A 24,028-nucleotide genomic window follows, 5' to 3' on the forward strand; every position below is an offset into this window, starting at 1 on the left:
ATACCAAAGATACTTGTATCACTGAGTGCAAGACAAATGCTCTACCTACTGTGCTATTATTTCAGCACCCAATGAACCAACGTTTTTTGTTTTGTTTTGTTTTGGGTTTTTTTTGTTGTTGTTGTTGTTTTTGGTTTTGGGTCATACCCGGCAGTGCTCAGGGGTTACTTCTGGCTCGGGAGACCATGTGGGATGCCGGGATTCGAAACAATGACCTTCTGCATGAAAGGCAAACACCTTACCTCCATGCTATCTCTCTGGCCCCATAAATGAACCAACTTTTAAAGAAAGGAAACAGCATGCATTATAAAGAAAAACATTTTCCCCTTTAAAAACTGATTTTGGATTATTTTGCTGTGGGCAGAATAGGTATAATATTTATGTTTATATTTGGATAATAAATTATAATTATTGAAAAACAGATGGGTTCAAAGGAGAATGAGAAATTATTTTGACAGTATTTCTATGTTCAGAATTTTTAAGGTGGTAAGCCGTTTTTGTTGAAAAATTCAATCTTGACATGATTATTTGTCTACTATCAACTACATCTACACTTAAACAAAATACTGATATTTTTTTGCACCTAGTGTTTTCACTTTAGGCTAAAAGAGATGTCAATTACTCTAAATTATAATTTTTAAGAATCATAGTAAGAAATGGAAGGAGAGCGAGCCACACATTAACAAAGAACACTAGGGCAATACTTACGAAAAACACTATGATTGAAATAAAAAATAAATTAGAGGGAAGCTGGCAAATGGCTGCCTTCAGATAGGAGTGCAGCATTATGAAAATGTCAGAGTTTTGCAAAATATATTGATGTCTGCAAGAAGTCTGTGGAGCACTCACATACCAATGAAAGTGGCTTTGAGGCAGTCAGCAAATGGGTTTCATGATTATTATGAGGTGATCTTTGAAAAAGGAAGAAGAGGGAAGTTCTGAAAATTGTGACCTGTGTCTATAATTCAGAAAATTATACCTGGTGCACTCATCATTCTAGAAGTCTATAATGTAAAAATGTCTAAAGACATCAACAAAGTTCTTGGGCAGAATTCCAACATTGCATGTGGGTGCATGCCAGGTTTTTCCCTATTGGCAATCACTTTAACATAAAATTTCCTTTCAGTTCTTTTGCAAACAGTTATCAGTTAATGTATATCATATCATTTATTTCCCAACTTTTAGAAATGATTGATAAAAACATTATTAGTGTTTTAGGGCATATTTTTTTTCTTTAGCTTTGGGGGCCACCCAAGCAGTGCTCAGGTCTTAATGCTAATATTTTTGCCCAGGGGTTAAAGCTATCTTTGCTTGGAAGAACATACATGCTGAATATCAAACCTGGTTTGGCTGAATTCAAATGCCAAAATACCTGTACTATCTATTTTCCTTTGTATTATAATTTTTGTTTTGTTTTGTGATATATCCAGAAGTGCTCAGCTGTTACTTTTAGCTCTATGCTCAGAGGACATTTTTGGTTGGATTTTAGAGGTCCATATATAGTGCCAGGAATCAACACTAGATTGGCCATATACAAGGCAAATGACCTACTATGTTATCTCTCTAGCACTTATGGAATTTTTTTAGCATATTGCTATTTTTCTAAATAGAGGGTCAAAACTTTATAATGCCTTTCTATTACGTATTCTTTTTTTTGGGGGGGGGGCACACCCTGTGACGCTCAGGGGTTACTCCTGGCTATGCGCTCAGAAGTTGCTCCTGACTACTTGGGGGACCATATGGGACGCCGGGGGATTGAACCGCGGTCCATCCTAGGCTAGCGCAGGCAAGGCAGGCACCTTTACCTCCAGCGCCACCGCCCGGCCCCATTATTCATTTTATGATATCTTACTATTCACTTTTATCCTCCTGCTGAAAAATAGGTAGATGCATTCATTTTAATTTTTCTTTAATTAAAGAACCATAATTTAGAAAGCTATTGATTATTGAGTTTTAGGCATACAATATCTCAACACCAACTTCACCAACAGTGTTAGCTCCTATCTATCAGCAGTGTTCCCAGACTCTATCATCCCCCACCTCTCACCTATCCCTGCTACTTTGGCAAGCACATTACAAAGTTTGGTAGCTGCAGCTTAGATTTATTGTTTCAGTGTTGTTTAGTCTGTGGTTTGGATACATAGCTATATCACTCTCCTATGTCATCAGTATAGTAAAATTTCTGATACCTGTTTCCCCATTACTTTCCTTTCTCATCTTCCTCCTTCCTTCCTTGATTTCTTTTCTGTCCTTCTCCTCCCTAAATTCTGGGGTCAAGGGTGATCTATGCATCCACAGTTTACTCGTTAAATTTCTTCATTCGGTTGTTCTATATGCCATATATAAGAGCAACCATTCTGTTTGTCTTTCTTCTTCTGGCTAACTTCACACTACATGATATCTTCTAGTCCAATCAGGTTGCAGGAATTGACATGATTTTTCTTTTCTGGGGGGTGGTTTGGGCCACACCCGGTGGTGCTTAGGGGTTACTCCTGGCTATCTGCTCAGAAATAGCTCCTGGCAGGCATGGGGGACCATGTAGGACACTGGGATTCAAACCAACCACCTTAGGCCTGGATTGGCTGCTTGCAAGGCAAACGCCTCTGTGCTATCTCTCTGGCCCCAGTTGGCATGATTTTAACCTTCATTGAAATTGAATAGTATTCTTTTGTGTGTATCTACCACATCTTCATGATCATTCATGTGTTGTTAGATACCTAGGTTGATTCCATCTCTTAGCTATTATAATAAGTGCAACAACGAATAATGGTGTGCATTCAATTCTTTCAAAAGAATGATTTTAAGTCCTGGGAGTAGACCATGTAGATATTTTCTTAGGGAGTGCTTCATTTTCAGGAAGCATCTCTGAAGAGCTGAACACTTGACCATATAGACCAAAGACTTCACTGAGTGTTCTGGTTGAATTAGACACTTGAGTAATGTGTTTTCAGTTCAGTTCTACCATAACAAGTAGGTGCCCTACACCTGGTGAGCAAGATACCTCAAACATGAGACCAGCCAGTGGGCAGAGATGGTTAGGAAGACCTGATAACAGGTCTAAAATGGATCATTAGAGGCTCAGAGTAACTCAAGAGGACAGAGAGGTCTCAGTCTTACATGAGCTATGCTGTCAAAGACCTAAGGTCTTTAATGAGATAAACTGTGTAAGAAAAAGCTTAGTTACTGGGAAACAGAAAAGTTGGCACAGTTTGTAGAGGTAATTCTATAGCTACAAACTCCATGCTAAGCCCTAGACTACTAGGCAGAAACTTCTTATTTTCTGTATTATCAGTGTATAGGGCTTTTGCCTTGTATTCAATTAACATGAGTTCAATCTGTGAGCACCACAGGAGTAATTCCTGAGTGCAAACCAGGAGTAACCCCTGCAAATTTCTGGGTGTGAATCAAAAATAAAATACATAAAACCAAAATAACAAGAACGAAGACAAAACAAGCTACTTAAAATAAATATTTAGGAATAAAAAAGATAATCAATTTGCTGAATTTTAAAGTACAGGGCCCTTTCCTCCTAGGATTTCTTTAGTTGTTTCTTAGAAATGCTTCCTGAATAGTTATTCCTGATTACAAATTGGTTTCATGTTGGGTATCCTACAATTTGGTCATTCATAATGTTCACTGAGGTTCTATTAAAGGAAAGGTGCTGAGGTCTTATTAACTGCCAGACAAAATCAGCCTCTGGGTAGAGATGATTCCAGAGAAAGCTGTTAAGTAGCTGTAAAAAAGGAGAAAGACATGGGACTAAATGGGCAGAAAACTCCACTAAAAGGATCTGCAACTAATTATAGCCTGCTCCAGAATTTTTTGATTCTTTATGTAGTTAAAACATAGCCAATATTATTCTGGAAAAATATACCTTATTAATTAGTATGTTATATATTTTAACTTGGGGTAAAAAGTATTTTCTTGGAAGACCTGCAGAAGTCCACATTGGACTGCTTACCTTGCTGATAAGTCATGGATTAGCTATCTTCGTTCTAATTGGCGACTAGTCACAAAGCAACTCTAAGGATCATTGTGGAATGCTTGTGTGTTTAGCCTCAGTGTCTCTAACTCTGGGCCTGCTACCTTTTAATTTGGCAGAGTTTTCTCTGACATTGGACATCATTTTGCACAATTGGACACAGGCTGCACAATTCATGTTTACCTGGGAGATGATTCCATATAATTTAGAGAACTGAAACCTATAATGAAAGTTAGAAGAAAATGGTACCTTGGTTAGAAATGCTGAATTGGGATCTTTAAAGATAGGGTTCTTGTCCTTTCTTGAAGATGTTAAGAAAACAAAGAGAAAAAAAAAGTTTTTAGAAGATATACATATACATTTACTTTATGAGGAAATTTTTGTTGAGTGAAGATATTGCTTTGCTAGGCATTGGTGAAACAATTTGCTGGATTTTTCTCCTAGCAGTTTTGTCAGGATATCTAACTCTGGGAGAAAAAATAAAGTGACTTAGTAATTGTCTTCTTCAAGTTGCAGCTTAAATAATCTAGTTATTTCCTTATTGGGTTGAGTCACACATCCAACTGTGTGCAAGGCTTATTCCTGGCTGTGTTCTTAAAGACCATGGTGGTTCTCTTCAGGAGACTGTATAGGGTGCCAAGGATTAAATCCAGGTAAAGGTGTGCAAAGCAAACATGTTACCTATTACACTATCTTCAAGGCCCTGGAAATTTCAAGAATTTAAAGGGAAAACTGTTAGAATCCAAGGTTTTTCTTAGACCACCAGTCTTTAAGGTGGAAATGGTATTTTTAGCACAAGGGCAATGGACTCCCCCTACAATTGGAGAGCCTGGCCTGTTATCTACCAGATAGACCTCATTAGAGTATCTCATCTCCACATTCTTGTTTCACTGGGCTGCTGCCCTTACCTCCTGTTTAGATCTTTCACTCAAAGTGGTGGCTGCTTCTAATTGAGTTTGACCTAAGTGTTAGTATTCAAAGCTTCCCTCCCCATGATGCCAGACCCCTCAGTCTTCCAAAGTCTGCTCCTATATTTCTGACCGAAAGTCTGAAGTCTTTCATTCTTCATGATGATTGCTCTTCTCAATCTCTTCTTCCTTTACCTATTCAAACAAGAAAAAAAGGGTCTGTTTTTCTCTGAGTTTCAGATACTTTAAGTATCTAATTATTTTTCTTCTCATCTATTTTATGTAATCTCTTTCTCCTCCTCACCTCCAGAACTATTGCATGTCTTTCCATTCATTCAACTAATATTCAATGAATAATCCCCTGTGGTTATTTGCCCCTCTTGGCTCTTCTTCTTCTTTTTTTTTTTTTTTTGTTTTGTTTTTTGGGCCACACCCGGCGGTGCTCAGGGGTTACTCCTGGCTGTCTGCTCATAAATTGCTCCTGGCAGGCACGGGGGACCATGTGGGACACTGGGATTAGAACCAACTACCTTTGGTCCTGGATTGGCTGCTTGCAAGGCAAACACTGCTGTGCTATCTCTCCGGACCCCCCTCTTGGCTCTTCTGCTGAAAATTTATTGGCTCTACCATAGAAATTTATGGAGTTACTATGGTTCTATTGCTCTCATTACTACCAACCTAGTTAACTCACCAAGGCATGGTTGACTGTTGCATTAATACCCAAATAAATGCCCAGACTTTTTGCTTTATTTTCCCTCTCAGTTTCCCCTCTGTAGTCTTAGCCAAACCCAGCTTCTGAATTTAGCCAACATTTTCAAACCCTACATGGGTTCATGTCGTTGCTCTGCTTACAACTAACCAAAATTCTCTGTTGAAAATATATTGTGGTAGAATAGTTAATAAGAAAATGACTGACTTCACAGACTATTAAGGGAATAATATAATATCTTTATGTACAGAGTGTTGCTTAGGAGATGTTTAGAATAGATTGTTTCTAGTATTATTGAAATTTTACCCTATATTGATCAACGCTTCTTTTTTCATCTCCTTCCCCAGCCTATGGGAAAATTCTAGTTTCCACTTCTCTATCTTGACTTTATTTTTATTGAAGTAATACTGAATCTAATATTATAAAAGATTTAGATATGCATAATGTCTCATTAAGTTGATCACTTCAAATCCAATTTGATCTTTTTTATTATTGACCCCTTGGGCCACAATTACTCATCTTCTGTCCCCTACTTTACTAGTAATCACTAATCAATCTTAATTTGTTTTTATTTAGTATTTTGTTTTCTCTATATACCACTTCTGAGTAATACTGTTCGGTATGTATCTTTGTCCAACTTTTTTTTCTCAGCATAATAGTTTCTGGTGGTGTTGCAAATACCTCTGTGTATGAATCACACTTTCTTGATCCACTTGGTGTTTGACTGTGTAAAACTATGTAAGATCAGGGAGCTATTGTCAAAAACAGGCTTATTGGGTCTGAGAGATAACAGGTTTAAGGCATTTGCATTGTATACAGTTGAGCCTGGTTTGATCCCCCAGCACTCCACCTCTAGATAGAGTTTCTGGAGCATCACCAGGAATGACCCCTGAATATGGAGTCAGGAGTAAGTAATGAGAATTGCTGGCCCAATAATGACTCTTTTTTTTTTTTTTTTTTTTTTGGTTTTTGGGCCCCACCCAGTGACGCTCAGAGGTTACTCCTGGCTATGCGCTCAGAAGTCGCTCCTGGCTTGGGGGACCATATGGGACGCCAGGGGATCGAACCTCGGTCCGTCCAAGGCTAGCGCAGGTAAGGCAGGCACCTTACCTCCAGTGCCACCGCCCGGCCCCCAATAATGACTCTTAACCCAACACATACAGAAGTTTATTTAAGGAGTTAGAGAGCATGAAACAGAGATAACTAACACAGGCTGAGTTAGGGTTAAAGACATCAATGTGGATCAGATAAAACCAGGGTCTCCTGCATGCCAGGAAAGTTAATCCCTGTCACACCTTTCTGACCCAGAGGAGGTTTTTTTCCAGAGTGATGTAGATAGAGTTATATGCAGAAGTTTCTGATGAGGTATATATTCCCCCATTCTTCCCTTCTATAGTCAGGCAGGAGTAACCATGAAATCATTTCTGTGGACTTATTTTTTTTATTTTGTCTATATGCAACTTGATGTGATGTCTCTGGTTCTGTACTGTGGAAAATTTCTTAATCCATGCTTCTTATATTATTTACTGTTATTTATCTTCTCTTAAAACTCCCACCAACTGCTGATCCTTGAATTTTGCCTCATCTTGTCCCCTAGTGAATGGTCCCATCCACTCTCACCCAAATTCAGGAAAATAATCTTTTTTACTTTGGAAGATTGTAAAGCAGGGGTCTCAAACTCGCGGCCCTCGGGCCGTTTGCGGCCCTCCATACAACATTTTGTGGCCCGCAGCCGACCTTCAAATATCGCAGTATTCGCAATTATTCTCTTACCGAATAATCGCGAGAAAAATCGCATTCGTAAGAAAAAAATCGCATTAAACATTCGCATACCCTGAGCAGTTTTGTTCGGGGTATGCAAATGTTTAATGCAATGTTTTGCGATTTTTTTTCTTACAAATGCGATTTTTTATTGTGAATATTCGGTAAGCGAAATCCCTTATGCGGCCCTGCCTAACCAGACTTTGCCTCCTGCGGCCCCCAGGTAAATTGAGTTTGAGACCCCTGTTGTAAAGGAAGCCGTGAGGGTGGATTTATTTCATGGCTGAATTTATTTCTTTGGTAGCAAAGAAGTTAAAATTCTAGCTTAAGAGAGAAAGATTTCTGATTGCTTATACCTGCATAAAATACATTGTGGTCTGTGGGCTGGTGAACTATTAGGCAGTTGTTCAAACTTCACATCTGGGATACAATCAGGAGTACATTAGTGAGGTAGCAGCCAGCATAGAAAAGAACAGACAGAAAGAACATGTGAAGGAAAGAGGTGGGAGGGTTTGGTGTCTAACTGTGTTGCAACCCTAATTGGGAGGAAAGAACAATGTCTGGGTCGAGAAGTTGGCGAGCAGAGTTGAGTAGTAACATTACAGATTTGATATTGGAGCCAGTAGAATGTCCAGGGAGGAAAATTTTCCAGACATCTAAAAACAAGAAGGCAGGAAGGATTTGGTTGTAGGCCGGGGCTCTCAAACAGCATATAGATGGATCTGCTTATTTTAAAACAACTAAGGAAACTTTTAAGTCCACACGTTTACAGTCTGGAACAGTTTCACCTGGCTGGAAGTACTTTGCTTGCACGGGAATTCGACGCTGAATGCCAGGGAGGACACGCCAGGTGGCGAGAGTGGGTTGGTGACTATACACAGGGAGACCTTGTAAGGCTGCAGGCGAGCCTAGAAAAGGCCCTCCAATAGATGGAGGATAGAAATGATCAGTTTCTGGCTTTCAAAACGGTTCTCTCCTTTTATGAGGGTGATGTAACTTGCTTCTGGAATTAAGTGTTGGTAGCAAAGGAAAGAAAGGAAAAGGAAGGAAAACCAGGGGCCGGAGCCATAGCACAGCTGAAGGGCGTTTTTCTTGCACGCCCAGGATGAACTTGATTCGAACCCCAGTGTCCCTTATGGTCCCCCTAGCCAGGAGTAACCCTTGAGCGTCACTGGGTGTGGCAAAAAAAGGAGGAGGAGGAAGAAGAAGAAGGAGAAAAGGAAGGGTAAAGGGAAAGTGGGGAGATAAAGTGTGTGTGTGTGTGTGTGTGTGTGTGTGTGTGTGTGTGTGTGGTGGAATCCAAATCCTTGTTTAAGAATCTTGGAGAGGGCCCGGAGAGATAGCATAGCGGTGTTTGCCTTGCAAGCAGCTGATCCAGGATCAAAGGTGATTGGTTCGAATCCCGGTGTCCCATATGGTCCCCCGTGCCTGCCAGGAGCTATTTCTGAGCAGACAGCCAGGAGTAACTCCTGAGCAACGCCAGATGTGGCCAAAAAAAACAAAAAAAACAAAACAAAAAAAAAAAGAATCTTGGAGAGATTAGAGGTGGGATTTACAGTGTAGATTCCTAATTCAGCGAAGAGCAAATTCTCATCCTTCGCAGGGACTGGGGCAGAAAAGAATAGAAAGAGCATGGGGGTGGGTGTGGGGAAGAAAAGAGGGGCTAACACCCCACACTCACTCCAATTCCAACAAGCAGGAACCCACAGATCTTGGAGCAGCAGAAAATGCTCAGGAGAAGCTGGGATTGATCCCCAGCTCAGGGAGTTGAATATTTGAGGCTCCTTTGATTCTCAAAGCTCAAGAGGGAATTCTCCTGAAGCAATGTCAATATGTATCTAAAATATTACTCTGAAAGATTTGTAATCCACTTTGGACAAAATAAAAATGGTTATTAAGAAAAAAAAAAGAGGGAAGGCTGTTTACCAAAACAAATAAAACAAACAAAGGAACAAAAACAAAAGAAAAACCATCAAGCTCCAGCCACAGCACCTCCAGCAGGAGTCCTGCAAGGGGGTGGAAGTGGAGGGGATCAGGTTTCCTTTGGCATCCAACAGTCTGGCACCTGATGGATGTCGCAGGGACACAGCAAAACTGGAAAGAAGTAAAAGCACAGGCCCGGCCTGCTCCCCCCCAAAAGCCGGCCCCTGTTCCTCCTCCCCGGGGGAGCAGGGAAGCCGCCTCCGTGCCGCACGCGCTCCACGTCGCGGGGCTCCAGGGCTAGCAGTGGGCGCGGGCGGCGGCGGCGGCTGGTCAGCGGGCGGCCAATAGCCGCGATGCGGACCGCCCCGATCCCGTCGCCCGCTCCTCCCCTGGCCTATAAGTCTCCGGTGGTGCCGGGGCCGCCCGCCCATCCGCTCTGAGGGGTACGTCCATCCGTCCCGGCACTTTCGTCTCGCGTGATCTCCGCCGCCGCAGCCGGCCCGGCCGGGGTGCCAGAGCCAGCGTGCATCCTCGAGGGCCCTAAGATGGGCTGGCGCGCCCGGGAGCAGCTGCTGCTGCTACTGGCGCTCGCCCTACAGCCCTGGACCCCTTGCCTGGGGGAAGACTCGGAGAAACCCTTGGGGATCCCTACAGGTGAGCCAGCTGCATGTCTTGGGGTTCATGCATTCCTGCATTCCATTCCCCGAGACTCGCCTCACTCCAGGGAGGACGCCTGGAGAGTGGCCACTGCACCCCCAAATTGCCTGGGCGTGTAGGGGGACGCCTACTGCTCTTCAGGACCTTCCAAGGTTGGGCTGGGCCCGCCTCAGAGAAAGAGGGGTTCATGCATGCCTGCATTTTATGCCTTTCGCGCCCTGAGATCTGCCCCCACTCCAGGGAAGGACGTCCGGAGAGTGGCCACTACACCTCCAAATTGCCTGGGCGTATAGGGGGGCGCCTACTGCTCCTCAAGACCTTCCAAGGGGTAGGCTGGGCCCTCTCAGAGAAAGTGGGGTTCATGCATTCCTGCATTTTAAGCCTTTTGCGTACTGAGATCTGCCCCCACTCCAGGGATGGAAGCCTGGATAGTGGCCACTGCACCCCCAAATGGCCTGGGCGTGTAGGGGGGGTGCCTACTGCCCATCAGGATGTTCCCAGGGCTGGGCTGGCCTCGCTTCAGAGGAATTGGGGGCCCCTCAGCATGACCCCTTCTTCCAGCTAGTTCTCAGTGACTCCAGAGAGCCTGGGCGTCTGTACTGCACTAGGCTTCTTGATTCCTTGGGGGGAGAGAAGTGGGGTCTGGAGGGACACAGGGCTCCCATCCTCTTCTGCATGTAGGTAGCTCGCTTTTTCTGCCCAGCTAGAGTTGGCACTGCCCTCCCAGGCTGCTCCCCCAGGGGTGACCTACATGCGGGGCCCCGTGTACTTTCTGACACATTCCTTCCAGCGCCCCAAGAAGCCGCCTAAATGTTACACCTACCTTGGGCCAAAGAAAGCGCCGCAGGTCTGGGTTGTTTCGGGGTGGCTGCCAGGAGCGGATGCAGGGCCGCCTTCGGGGAGGTTTCCTGGGGAAGCTGCAGGCAAGCTTGTCCCCCGGGACACCCTTTATTTTCCTTCCCCGCCAGGACCCGCGCTCACTTACAGTCTCTGGAATCCCAGCGCAAACTGACTTTGAGCTCAGAATCTCACCATCACACGTTTGTCTAAATAACTTTTCTTGCCAGTTGCCTCGGGCCTGGGAGTCCCCGACTTTTCCGCTTTCGTGCACCACCTAACTCAGTGCTTCCGTCGTCCCTGGAATTCTCATCTTGCATTTTGTTGAAATGCCTGTCTGCGGTGGCTCCCGTTTCTTTTTACAGTCAGTAGCATTTTAACACTTTTGCTTTTTGCAAGCCAATTAGTGGGAATGATAGGCAGGGAGGGCGCTTTGGGCTTGAATTTTACTTAAGCTGCCAGCTCAGGAAGGCGTATTTCAGGCTTAAAATCACCAATTGTCAGCTGGATCTATATAGCTATAGCTTTGTCTTCTCTATGAGTTTGGGAGAACTTGATCGGATTCAGTTGCCCGTCTTTCCCCCCCACTCCATTCCTGCCAAACAGTTCCTGCTTTGTTAGCTTGAGAAACCTCAGTACTCTAACGGACTGCTGTCAGTTTTGTTTCTCTGGGGGTATAAATGAAGGCTTCAGAATTTCTGTACCCTATGTGGTTCAGGGTTTCCTTAACCTAATTTTTTGTTTTTAGTGCAGCACTTGGAAAAGAGACAAGTAAATGCATTCAGCAAACATGGAAATGGAGACTTTTTTTTTCTTTTGGCCTGGATTACGTTATCTAAACTCCTAGAGAAACTTTTTCTTTAAAAACTATTTTGTATTTTTTTTTGGCTATGGGCCATACCTGGTGGTGCTAAGGGCCTCTTCATTGCTCTGTACTCAGGAATCATTCCTGGCAAGCACAGAGACCATATAAGATGCCAGCTTTTAACCCGGTTGCCTGAAGCAAGGCAAGAACCTTACTGTACTATCCCCCAACCCCCAAACTTAACTGAGAAATGAAATAACCACTAACGCTTTTACTCCTTTCAAAGAAACTGCTTCAGCCTTTCACGTTGTTATTCACACTGTAAAAAAAATAATTTTTTTAAAAATAAATAGCATCTCTGTAGCTGCTTTTCAGTTTATAATCAAAATAGCAAGCTTTCTCTCACTGGTTTTAAAATTTCAGTGGAGCTACACAGTATAGTTTTATGGTTTATAAAAAAAAATAATCAGAGAAAGGGAGAATGTTTTCCTCATTCACGATCACATAAAAGCCTCTGCTGAAATCCAGGACTGGCTCAGTGAGGTGGTATGAATTATTTGAATTATTTGACTTATTTAACTCAATTCGGGCTATGCTATTTTGTAGTAATTGGAGCTCAAATTTGATCTCAGTTTGATCTCGAACTTTTGTAGGCAAATGTGATAAGCTAATAACATGGATGGGAGGCTTAGAAACATGGTGAGGATACAGACCAAATTCTGTTTTCTCTCTAAAGTATTTCTACTCACAATTGCTAAGTTAAAATTTTTTTGTTTATATATGAAAATACCAAGGGGATTTAGGATTTCTATGTAGTGGTGGGCACTAGGAAAAAAAATTTTTTTTTTGGTTTTTGGGTCACACCCAGCAGCGCTCAGGGGTCCCTCCTGGTCTACGCTCAGAAATCACCTCTGGCAGGCACAGGAGACCATATGGGATGCCAGGATTTGAACCACTGTCCTTCTGCATACAAGGCAAATGCTGTACCTCCACGCTATCTCTCCGATCCCATCACTAGAAAATGTTTAAGGAGAGGGCTTCTCATTTCTTAACCTCATGTATTTGCCACCATGTCTCATCTAACAGTGGAAAAGTAGATAAAAACAAACAAAAAAAAAACAACAAGGTTTCTAGGTGCTCTTAGCATTTTGCACAGATAATTCTTTGGAGTACACTCTGTCTCAGGCTCTTTAGGCTAGTTAGTGGTCATGAGGCTATTTACTGGCCCTCTCAGTTCCAGGGCAAACATTTCCTAGGTGTAAGAATGAAAATAGGCCCCCAAATAGGAATGGCTACATGTCCTCAGAAGGCACAGTTGCTCAGGGTAGCAAGATACTTAGCAGAGGCAAATTTATGTGTATTTGAGGCAATCAGGCATTTATAGTCTTACTGGAATAATAATAGCAACTCTCTATTTGAAGGCTAGTAGTTACAGTGATTTTCTATTTATTTGCCACCATAGCAGAGACTCTGCTCTTTGAATCACATTAATCAAGTTTTGGAAGACAGTTTTTCCATGCTTCTATACTGTATTTGCCAGGGACTAGGAAGTGGCTTAGTTGAGACCAAGTGCTCTGATGATTCTTTGTTGTTCATTTGTTTTAAGTTGTCTTTCTGTTGTTCTTAGCAAGAAAAAAAAATTCGAAATATGACTGTGATGAAAAGCAATTGTTATTATTTATTATTTTTTCTTCAAGAATCACTTAGTGGAATTTTACCTGAAGTTATTTTTTTTTTCTCATGGACCTTTCTAGACAGAACCAGGACCATTGTCAGTATCTAAGTTTACCTTTTGTGCTCATTTCTTTTTATTTTTGAGGGGGCATGCCCTGTAGTGCTCAGGGCTTATTTCTGGCTCTGTGCTAAGGGATCAATTCTTGTGGGACTCAGAAGGACCATATGGAGCACTGGGGGATCGAACCTGGGTCAGCAGCATGCAAGGCAAATACCTTACCCTTCTACTATCTTTCTAGTCCCATTCCCTGTCAGTTCTACCTTTTCAATGAGCAGAGTTTTCTCTACAAGCATTTGCTCCCAGTTCAGCAAGCAGAAGTCAGTCTTTGTGTGCCCTTATGTGCCTATGTGAATGTGTTTATTTTCTTAGGTACTTTGACTGTTCCATGGTCTAAATTGGGCAGAAACCAAGTTTTGGGTAAAAATGGAGGAAATGGTTTCAGATGTTTTTGTCAAGACTTGTATTTTTCAACCATGTTCATTTATAAACTCTTTAATTTATGCTGGCACACTTGGGAAGGAAGTAAAAGGTCCTTCTCTATCTACTGAGGCAAACTGGCAATTTACTGGGTGGAGAGGAAAAGAGCAAGGTCCCAGAGAAACCGCTAGAAGGAAGAGAGAGAGGCTTGTCTTCAAGCTTGTGCCCTGAGCTTTAGCAACACAGAGCTGCTTTTCATTCTTAATGATGCTTTTTATGTCCTAATATAAAAGTACATACAAGGTTGGAAAGATAACACAGCAAGTAAGGTGCTTGCCCTGCACATGACTGACCCGCTTCTGTCCTGAACACGCATGAGTGTTCTTTGAGCACAACTGGATAGGGCGCAAAATAAACAAGAGCATATACAGGGGCCAGAGAGATAGTATGGTGGGGAGTGGTAATGAACAAACCTTTCATGTGGCCAACTTGGGTTCAATCTGTCTTACTATCACATATTCCCAAAGCACTGCTGGACACAGCTTTACAGACCCTGACACCACAGGAGCCCTTGTTTTGTTGGCATTTACTGTGTGTCTCCACTGAGTTCCTTTAATAACACTTGGGAGAACTGAGTTGTTGATTCTTTTTATCCTTTTTCTGTGTATCACATTTTGAAAATGAACTGATCTCACTAACTCCAGTGAGGATGTAAAGCCTATAGCTGTTGGTGCAAGTCCATCTTTGGAGAATAGTCTAGTCGTTAATGAATCTGAACATTCTTGGACCCAGCAATCAGAGAGAAGCATCTGTCTGGAATGCTTCTCACTGTCTTCTGTCTGCCTGTATTTGAAATTTGAGTTTTGGTAAAATGTCCCCCCACTCCCCAGGAAAGGAAATTCTTTCCTAGCTGTCTTTTGCTTGGCTCAGTTTCTAAGTTATTTAAACAGTTGCTTTGTATAATGCTGCCTGTGTTCAAAAAATTATAAATTTGTTGATGGGTCAGGTTTTACTTATTTGGGGAAGGGGCTCTTGTCACAGTGCAGTTCCTGTTATTCTGGCTGCTCAATGACTATTAGTTGTGTTTCTGGCACAGAGAGTTCTGGAAAATGGCCCCCAGTTAGTAAGGTTGTTAACTGCTTCTTTTCACAGGAGTTAAGCTAACTTCACTGAGCTGCCTTTGTCCTACCCAGGGAACCACATATTACCATGGTCTTACCAAGGAGACCTCAGGCAAGGCCTTATTTTGAGCTGTGGTTGGGAATTTGCTAGTTTTTATTTTCCATTCAATCGTTCTTACTCAGTAGAAAGTTGGACCATCAGAAATATACTCAGGGGCTTGAATACCAAGCTCCCCTTTCTCATTGGTGGAGTCGAGATTTGTACACGTGAGCATAAAACTCACAGAAGAGCATAAAGCTGGGTTGCAGCAAGCGGCCTATGCCAGTTCTACAGACTGTGGTCCTGGCTTTCCAGACCTCTTTATCATTCTCTTGGTACTTTTGGAAAGGCTATAGTATCTTGATGGCAAAGATCTCAAGAAGCAAAAGGAATGCTTTGCTTAGAGAAAGAAGAGCAGTACTTTCAGACTTCTGGAAATAGAGAAAAAAGCAGTAGGCACTGCTGAAGGGTACCAGGGTGGCAAAAATAGGCTGTGTGAGCTGGATGCCCAGTAGCTATTTTTTTATGGTCCGGAGCTAATGGGTATTTGTTCTTTTAATTTATTTTTTATACTTTTAAATGATGACTACATTAGGAAAATAATATATAGTTATTCACTATATATCATATATAAATTAATATGTAGTTATATTCACTCACTCACATAGTGAGTGCCATTGAAAGTGATATGTAGTGCTCTGGGTACATATAGTACTCCATTTTTTTGTTTTATTTTGGGGCTATGTCTAGAATGGCAGTGCTGGGGGACTCAATCTTTGTCTCATTTTGCAAGCACCCTAAAATCTATTCTTTCTCCCAGGCCCCAGCATACATACAGTTTTAGTGGCTCTGCACCACACTTTTCCGCACCTCACAACTTGGATGCTCTAGTAATGCAAGACAGAGTGGAGTTTTCATGAAGACCAGGGCTGGCTTGTGAAATGGTGATGGCTTGTGAAGTCTTTATCACTCTTCTGGGTTCATGCAGATTTAACTGGGTGTTGCTTAGGAGATGAGGCCCCTGAAGCTGTAGCTGTATACAATTGGATGGAGCCAGATTCTGGATGGTAGCATCTGGTTCTGGGTATTTGGAAGGACTGTTTTCATTTTAGACTTTGTCACAGTAATTTCTATGGTGTTTTGAACTTAAACTATAGAGCTCCTCTGTTGCAGCTTTTTATACATGGTGCTTGATGTTAAAGAGTTGTGAAATTTGGTGGAACTAGTGTTTTCTTAGTTAAAAAATGAGGAGAATTCTGGTTTGTTGAACAGGGAGGTGCCTATTTTGCCTCAGAGCTTGTGTGTATTCTGAAATTTGGCCTAGAAACTGTGTGATGAATTTGTGACTTTGCTTCTGGGTGGGAAGCAACAGGTATTTTTTTTAATCAAAGAATCCTGATAATTTGGCCATTGATATGAATTAGGCTTAACTGAATACCTGTTGACATTTTCCTCATACATTCCTTTACTTTCTATTTGCTGTTCACGTGCTTGCTTACTAAACTTAGTGTAATGCAGTGCTTTTCAAATAGTGGGGCATGTCCTCCCCAGAGGAGGGGGGTGTGAGGCTCCATAAAGGAGGGGTACATTTGACCTCAGTAAACACTGTCATAGCAAGCTAAGCCCCGTGTTTATGTCTCTGTATATCTCTGGAGCTGAGAGTTGCTGTGTCCTGCTTCAAACCCCACCTCGAAAAGCTATGCATTGCAAAATGTAGCCATTAATTCAGACATCACCTCTGATCAAAAAATCCGCTCAAATTATTTTATATATTTTTGTTTTGCAGATTAAAGTTTTTTTTTTTAATAAAGATACTATTTACAGTTGCATGGGGGGCATGAAAAATGTTTTCTTCTTCCTAAGGGGGCATGACAGAAAATAATTGAGAAGCACTGGTGTAATGAAACATATAAGAGTTACCGAGAGTTTACTTAGCCAGGAAATAGTTATTTGAGTAGTTGTTTATCAATAGTGTCTTATGATTGGTTATTGTCCTACTTTTGACCTGAAGATTTAGAGATTTTAACCAATATTTTGTAATGATGTTATAGAAGATTATGTATCAGTATGGAATTCATTATCGTCACTTTACTTCTGTTATAGAAAAACTTCTCAGGGATTGGTCATGGAGCTGTGTGCTTCAGCTCTTGTCTAGCTGCTATGAGACCCTGGCATTGATTCCCAGCACTACCATCAATAAATGAATGTTTTTAAGTTGAAATAACTCAATTAGAATGAAACAATTACCTTCCAAATGCTGTTTATAATGGAAAAATACATTTTTAAGTAAGTGTTCATATAAGTTTCCCATTGAGAATGCTTGTTAAAAAACATTTTAAAAATATACCCAGAATTAGTAGACCCAAAATTGTTAATGCAGTAAAATTAACTTCTGTGATTGATATTAGATTAGTTTTGCAATACAAAGCTCTATCAACTAATTTATATTAATGCACTTACAAATATAGTTACTGGATTGAATTTGAAGTAATTTTCAGGCCTCGTATTAGCATATGGAAATAATTTTCTTAAAAATTTTTATTAGAATATGGATCTATCCTCCCATAAATTTCTTCCTTAAATAAGATTTAATTAAATTATAAAATGCCTAATTTGTTAGTGTTTCCAATTTTATTCTTTGAAGTCTGGTTCAAAGTTTACTTTCATTTAGCTTTGAATATAAATGAATATAAATATTTTTTCTAGCAAGAAAACTTTAAACAAATACATCGATTTTTGTCTTTGCCTTTAAGAATAGCCAGTACTGAAATAGTTTCTTTTTAACTTCTCCACTTCCTACAACAAAGCAGTTATCTGTGCAAGGTAGAGATTCTATTCATGGGTTAAAAGAAAAAAATGAGGCTCAGTGACTACCTCCAGGCTCCAGCTGAGCATTCTTCATTTAGGCCAAAAAGCACATAGTTCTAAAAGAAACCCTGTACTTTTTTGGGGGGTGGTGGAGAGGGCATGCTTCCCAGAAGGCCTACCACCCTCCCTGTAATTTTTGGCCACCCTGTCCATAGCAAGTGCCCAGATTATGATGCTTCAGTTCCTTTTGGGCTAGCAATGCCAGATCCACTTACTCCGTGGATCTTCAGTGCTATGTTTGATGATGCTTAAGGAACCAGATGATTCTGCATGTAAGAAACTCTAAGGCCATGTTATCTCTCTGTTCTTGAAGCCCTTTTCTTTGATTTCTAATCGAAACGTCCACTGGAGAAAAAGCCCCACATGTTTATCTCATTTTTATCTCATTAATAATAGGCACTGAGTTGTGGACAAGCTATCAAACTTGACCCACCAGTGAGGTCTTGCCATGAAATGGTCTTTTCTGCTGACAGGAAGCCACAATTTTCACAGGGCTTTTGGGTGCTCATTCTTTGGAGTGCTCCCTACAGGTTTAATCTGTGAACTGGGGTTCTCATTTCAAGTGCATTTTCCAATCAGCAAACAACTCATTCCATCCTTTCTGCCTGATGCCAGCCATTTAAGCAACACGACATGATGTGAACATCCCTTAAAGAAAATTAATAATTCAGCCAATAGGAATTTAAATATTTTCCTGAAAACAATTACAATAATAATAAAACAGAATAACAACTGGTTTGTAGTCTGCAGGCCAGGCTGCTTTACAGAAGTATCTCTGAAGAGATTTTGCAACCTGGCCAACTCTGAGACCCCCTGTGCACCCCCATCTCTCTTGCTCTAGATTCCTGGAGTCCTAACTGCTACCATTTGGGCCAGCAGAGCTCTCTGCTTAGCCACACTTGTGAATTTTTGCCCAGAGCTGCTCGATTCAGATCCGGCAAGACAGGCATGATTATGATTTATTTTTTCTTCTGCTGTTGACTTTACTCTTTACTTGGTAACCAAGAGCAAAGCAAAACAAAGCCTCCAAATGGAAAACCAGTGAAGCAAAAAAACCAGCAAATGTGTGACCAAAGAGGTCAGAGACTATGCTTTTCTGGCCACTTTGTCTTTAGTTTCGGGGAGTCCTGACACATCTTGGATACTCCTCGTTGTGTGATCATTCTCAGCCTTTCTTTTGGTCAGTTCTTTTGGCTCAGTTTTTTTCTGTCTAGGGCCAAGTGGATGGAATTCCTAGGTGGAATATTCTGTGAGTAGCTGGTCAAAGAATGGCAAATAGGCATCTTGCTCTCTGAGGTTCATCACTGATCCTGGTTTGGCACACAGTGCCTCAAATCATGGTAAATTCTAAGTGATAAGATATTATGTGATCTAAAGCCCCCCAAATCCCTTAGAATTTTGGGGAGTGGTGATTGGAATTTCTGGTTCTCATGATAATCCTGTGCAGGCTCTCAGAGAGGGCTAGTCACCAAAGCATCAAAGCTGTGATGGGAAACTTGAAGCTTTTATGCCGTGTTCTTCCTGTCCCTTCTCCCTACCCCAGCCAGACCATACTCTCCCAACTTGCTAGGGGGCGACACTTGCTAAGGGGACATAGATGGGAAATGTACACCACAGCCTGCCAATCTATTTCTTGGTTGGAGCTTCCCTCAAAGTCCCTGAAATTCAGCTGTGAAGAGTATCTTGGCTGGAACCAGAAAGCAGAAGGAGGGCCTTCCTCCCTCCTTTCCTCCCACTTTCCTTTTTCGTTCCCTCTTTCTTCCTTTCTTCCTTTCTTACTCCCATCCATCTCCATTCCTCACGTCCGTCCTTTCTCCCTCCCTCCTCTTCTACCTCTCTACCCTTCTCTCTTTATTCATCCCTCTTTTTCTTATTCTTTCTTTCTTTCTTTCTTTCTTTCTTTCTTTCTTTCTTTCTTTCTTTCTTTCTTTCTTTCTTTCTTTCTTTCTTTCTTTCTTTCTTTCTTTCTTTCTTTCTTTCTTTCTTTCTCTCTCTCTTTCTTTCTCTCTCTCTCTCTCTTTCTCTCTCTCTTTCTTTCTTTCTTTTCTTCTTTCTTTCTTTCTTTCTTTCTTTCTTTCTTTCTTTCTTTCTTTCTTTCTTTCTTTCTTTCTTTCTTTCTTTCTTTCTTTCTTTCTTTCTTTCTTTCTTTCTCTTTCTTTCTTCCTTCCTTCCTTCCTTCCTTCCTTCCTTCCTTCCTTCCTTCCTTCCTTCCTTCCTTCCTTCCTTCCTTCCTTCCTTCCTTCCTTCCTTCCTTCCTTCCTTCCTTCCTTCCTTCCTTCCTTCCTTTCTTTCTCTCTTTCTTTCTCTCTATTCTTTTTCCCTTTCCTCTCTCCCTTCCTCTCCTATTTTTTCCACACCTACCTGTGCTCAGGCTTTATTCTTGACTTGTCTGAAGGATTACTTCTGATAGTTCTGGGGATTGAATCCAGAGATGGTGGTATCAAAGGCAACACCCTTAATGTTTGTGCTATTTCTTTATACCCAAATACTTTTCATTTGGCTTGGGGAGGCATATCTAAAGTGCTCAGGGCTTTCTCTTGATTCTGTGCTCAAGGATCAATTCTCGTAGTTTTTTATTTGGGGACCATATATGGTATGGACATAGAACTCAGGTGGACTTGTGCAAGATGAGTACCTTACCCATATATTATCTCTCCAGGTTTCAGAATACATTTTTATAGCAATAACAATACTGTACTTTCTCAAATTCATATGGATACTATGAATAGTTCTCATTTTACTAAACCTGAAATGTTTAAGACCAAGTTTAATTTGGATCTGTGAATAGTTACTCTGCAATTAGTCCCTTTTGCAAAAGAAACAAAACAAAACAAACAAACAAACAAAAAAACAAGAACTGTCCCCATTGCACACACACAACACCATTTGCACACATACAAATTTCCACTTCATCATTGACTTGAAATTTTGCGAACCTTGAAAGGAAATAGTGCACGTGTAGAACCAAACAAGTTCAGGATGCACTTAGAAGAGATGACTTACCTCTTGGGAAAGGGGCAGAGACATCTGGGCATCAGGAAACTTGAATGAAAGGCACTAATGTCTATGCTTTCCACTCACCAATCTCGAACCATTTAGCCTCTTCTCCGGGGACTTCCTTTGTAATTTGTGTTTCAAAACTCTTTAATTTGATGTCCCTTGAGTTTTAAATGTCAGGCTATGTGGTGAGACCAAGCACTGGAACTCAGAGAGTGGCTGTTTTCAGGAAGCTGGTTCCTGTTTGTGGGATAGAGGTGGTGGAGACAGGGAAAGTTGTTTGGTAATTTGATATTCTAGTTATTCTGTCTGGAGCTGCCTCTTGTACAGGCCTGAATAAAGATTTCCGCCTAATTTACTTTTGATTTAGAGGTAAGAAAGCAATGCCAAGAATAGCTAGAATTAGATTTGCACAAAAGAATATTCTAGAGCAATGAAAGGAGAAAGCAGTTGATTGCTTTCAGGAAGCCCCTTTCTGTCTTCTAAGGAAGCTTGTGCTCCTTAATATTTTTAAGAAATATTAGTAGTTTTAAAATAAACTTTAGATCCCTCTCCATATCCCCCTTCAAATTATTTAAGTGCTTCGAAAGTTTTCTTTCTGCACTGGTAGATATTGGACCTCACTTAGTTGTGGCTAGAGATCATCCCTAATGGGGCTCCAGGGGCCATATGCAATGCTAGGGTTCTAAATAGTATTTACTGAATGCTAAGCAGGAGCATTTGCCTTAGATGTACTAGGTTTGATGCTTGACACTATAATTCCTCCCTGGTGAATTGCCAGGAGTGATCCTTGAGCACAGAGCCAGAAGTACATCTTGAGCACAGCTGGATAGGTCTCCTAAACAACAGCAATAAAATAAATAAAAAAGAGTCTGTTTGGTTAAAATGAGAAGCTAACTATTTTATTGCTATAGAGCAGAAAGTAGTTAAATTTTTTTTGTCCTTCAAATATAAATTCAGGGCTTACTTTTGACTAAACAGCCACACTCTTCTCCATAGCTTAGCACTAGATGACTTCCATTATCCAATGAAAAACTAAACATGATAATGGCAGCAAAAGACTTGTCACAAGGTCATGGACAGAAATTGCTCAATGAGTGTTCCTAACTATTACTATTTTAAACTATATACTTAAACTTCTGTGATTCTAATGTGTTGTTTACGATGCTTGGCATCAATTCTTGTGATTTGATTGGTAACAGTGAGAAGAGTATTGATTGCATTTTTGAGGGGGGTCCTCCCAATCTGATGCTTTGCTGTGGCACCAGACAGAGCTCATGCGAGGACCATAAAGTGCTAAAGATTGAACCTGGGCTTCCTGCATGCAAAATATTTGCTGCAGCCTATTGAACTATATTGCTAGCCCCTGAAATTAATTTTAAAGTGAGATATAAAGGTAAGATAAAAGGACTTCAAGGGATACAGAGCACACCTGCGTTCACTCTCTGGCTTTCCCATCAGTCTTTCAGAAGTGACTTATGAGCACAGAGTCAAGAGTAAGATGTGAGGTGTTCCCCCTTTCTAAAAGAATGATTAAAAGACTTCTTTTTTTTCCAGAGGAACCAAAAATAACTGTAAATTTTTTGGGGGTCACACGTGGTGACGTTCAGGGGTTACTCCTGGCTAGGCACTCAAAAATCGCTCCTGGCTTAGGGGACCGTATGGGATGCCAGGGATCGAACCATGGACTGTACTGGCTCAGCCCTGTGCAAGTGAAAAACCCTACTGCTGTGCTATCGCTCTGGCCTTAATTAATGTAAATTTTATTTTGTCGTCCCTTTGATGTGTTCTTAGATTAATTCCTTGCATACAAACCTTTGAAGTTATTTTTTTCCTCATATGTTTGTTTATATGTGTACAAATGCAAATATATGCTATATGAACTACATATATTTAAATCATTGCAGTGCTGATATAGTGTTTCAAGCTGATAAGGCCATTTTTGTTGTTGTTTTTGAGACACCTTCAGCAGTGGTTAGGGTTACTTTTGGCTCTGTGCCCAGGAATTACTCCTGGCAGTACTTGGGGATCATAGTGGGTACTGGGGTTCAAACTTGGGTCAGTTGCATGCAAGGCAAGTGTCTTCCCCTCTGTACTATTTCTCCAGTTCTTTAGGATTATTTCTTAAATTGCTCCTGTTGCATCATTGTTCTCATGTGAATATTATCTCCTTCCACTGACTGCTGTGGAAGTGGATTCCCCTGAAATAGTTGTGCGTTGTCTGGAGTCAGTATTGTCATGGAAGTGAGCTGCTGGCATGCCCTGACTGGAGACCTGGCATACTCCCAAGTGCATGGCACAGAGCCCACAACTAAGTTCCTTCTGCTTCCAGATGTCAGTACAACTGATGCTGAAAGACTTTGCTCTTGTCTGATGGCACGTTGCTGATTTTGAAATATGGTTTGAAGCTTCTGAAAATCATCTTCCTGTTTTCAAATGTATTTCTCATCACCTCCCATTTCCTAGACTTCTTGCTGTAGGCTTGGATATTATAATTTGTGATATTTTCCCCATTATTTATTTATTTGGTTGGTTTTTTTGTGTGTGTGTCACACCCAGTAGCGCTCAGGGGTTACTCCTGGCTCTATGCTCAGAAATTGCTCCTGGCAGGCTTGGGGGACATATGGAATGCCGTGTTTCGAACCACCATTCTTCTGCATGCAAGGCAAATGCCCTACCTCCATGCTAACTCTCCTGCCCCTCCTTGTTATTTTTTTTTAACTTTAATCAAAGAGCCAAGATTTACAGAGTTATTGATAGCCTGGTTTTAACCTTGCAATATTTTCGTACCAATCCTACCTGCAGTGTTCCCATGCTGTTCTCTGCTACCTTGACAGGCACATATCAAAGTTCTGTGATTTTAGTTTAGATGTCATGTTTTCAGTGCTACCTACTCTGGTGCTTTGGATATATTGTAGCTATCCTACTTCACCAGAATATGCCAAGATACAGAGGTCTGATTTTATCCCCCAGGATGGAGCAGAAGTCTTCCATACACCACAAAAGCACCAAGGGGAGAATAAATGAACCTAAAAGGAGTCTATAGTTAATCCCATGACAATATACTTCAAGGGTGGAGAAACCCTGTATCTCTTAGGCAAAGGAAATTTCTTTTTGAATAACCACAATATTTACTGTGCATCTGCAGGAGGGAAAAAAAGCACAAAACAATTTTTTATTATTATTATTTACTTACCTATTTTTTTTGTTGATTTCATTGTTGTGGTTTGGCTATTGAAGTGGATGTCTTTATATTTATTTATTTATT

At 41.2% G+C, this 24,028-nt stretch overlaps 1 protein-coding gene across 2 annotated transcripts in view; it reads left to right on the forward strand.

Annotated features, from left to right (window-relative positions):
• Positions 1-9,605: 9,605 nt before the first annotated feature.
• PLOD2 (procollagen-lysine,2-oxoglutarate 5-dioxygenase 2) overlaps positions 9,606-24,028 on the forward strand; it is an 83,259-nt gene continuing 68,836 nt past the window's right edge. For both annotated transcript variants that reach the window (XM_049785861.1, XM_049785862.1), the window contains exon 1: positions 9,606-9,937. In XM_049785861.1, the coding sequence (XP_049641818.1) occupies positions 9,829-9,937 (109 nt within the window). In that variant the 5' untranslated portion in view covers positions 9,606-9,828. The remainder of the gene's footprint in view (positions 9,938-24,028) is intronic.

The sequence above is a fragment of the Suncus etruscus genome, chromosome 13 (assembly GCF_024139225.1).
Source record: "Suncus etruscus isolate mSunEtr1 chromosome 13, mSunEtr1.pri.cur, whole genome shotgun sequence".
NCBI classification, from domain to species: Eukaryota; Metazoa; Chordata; class Mammalia; order Eulipotyphla; family Soricidae; genus Suncus; species Suncus etruscus.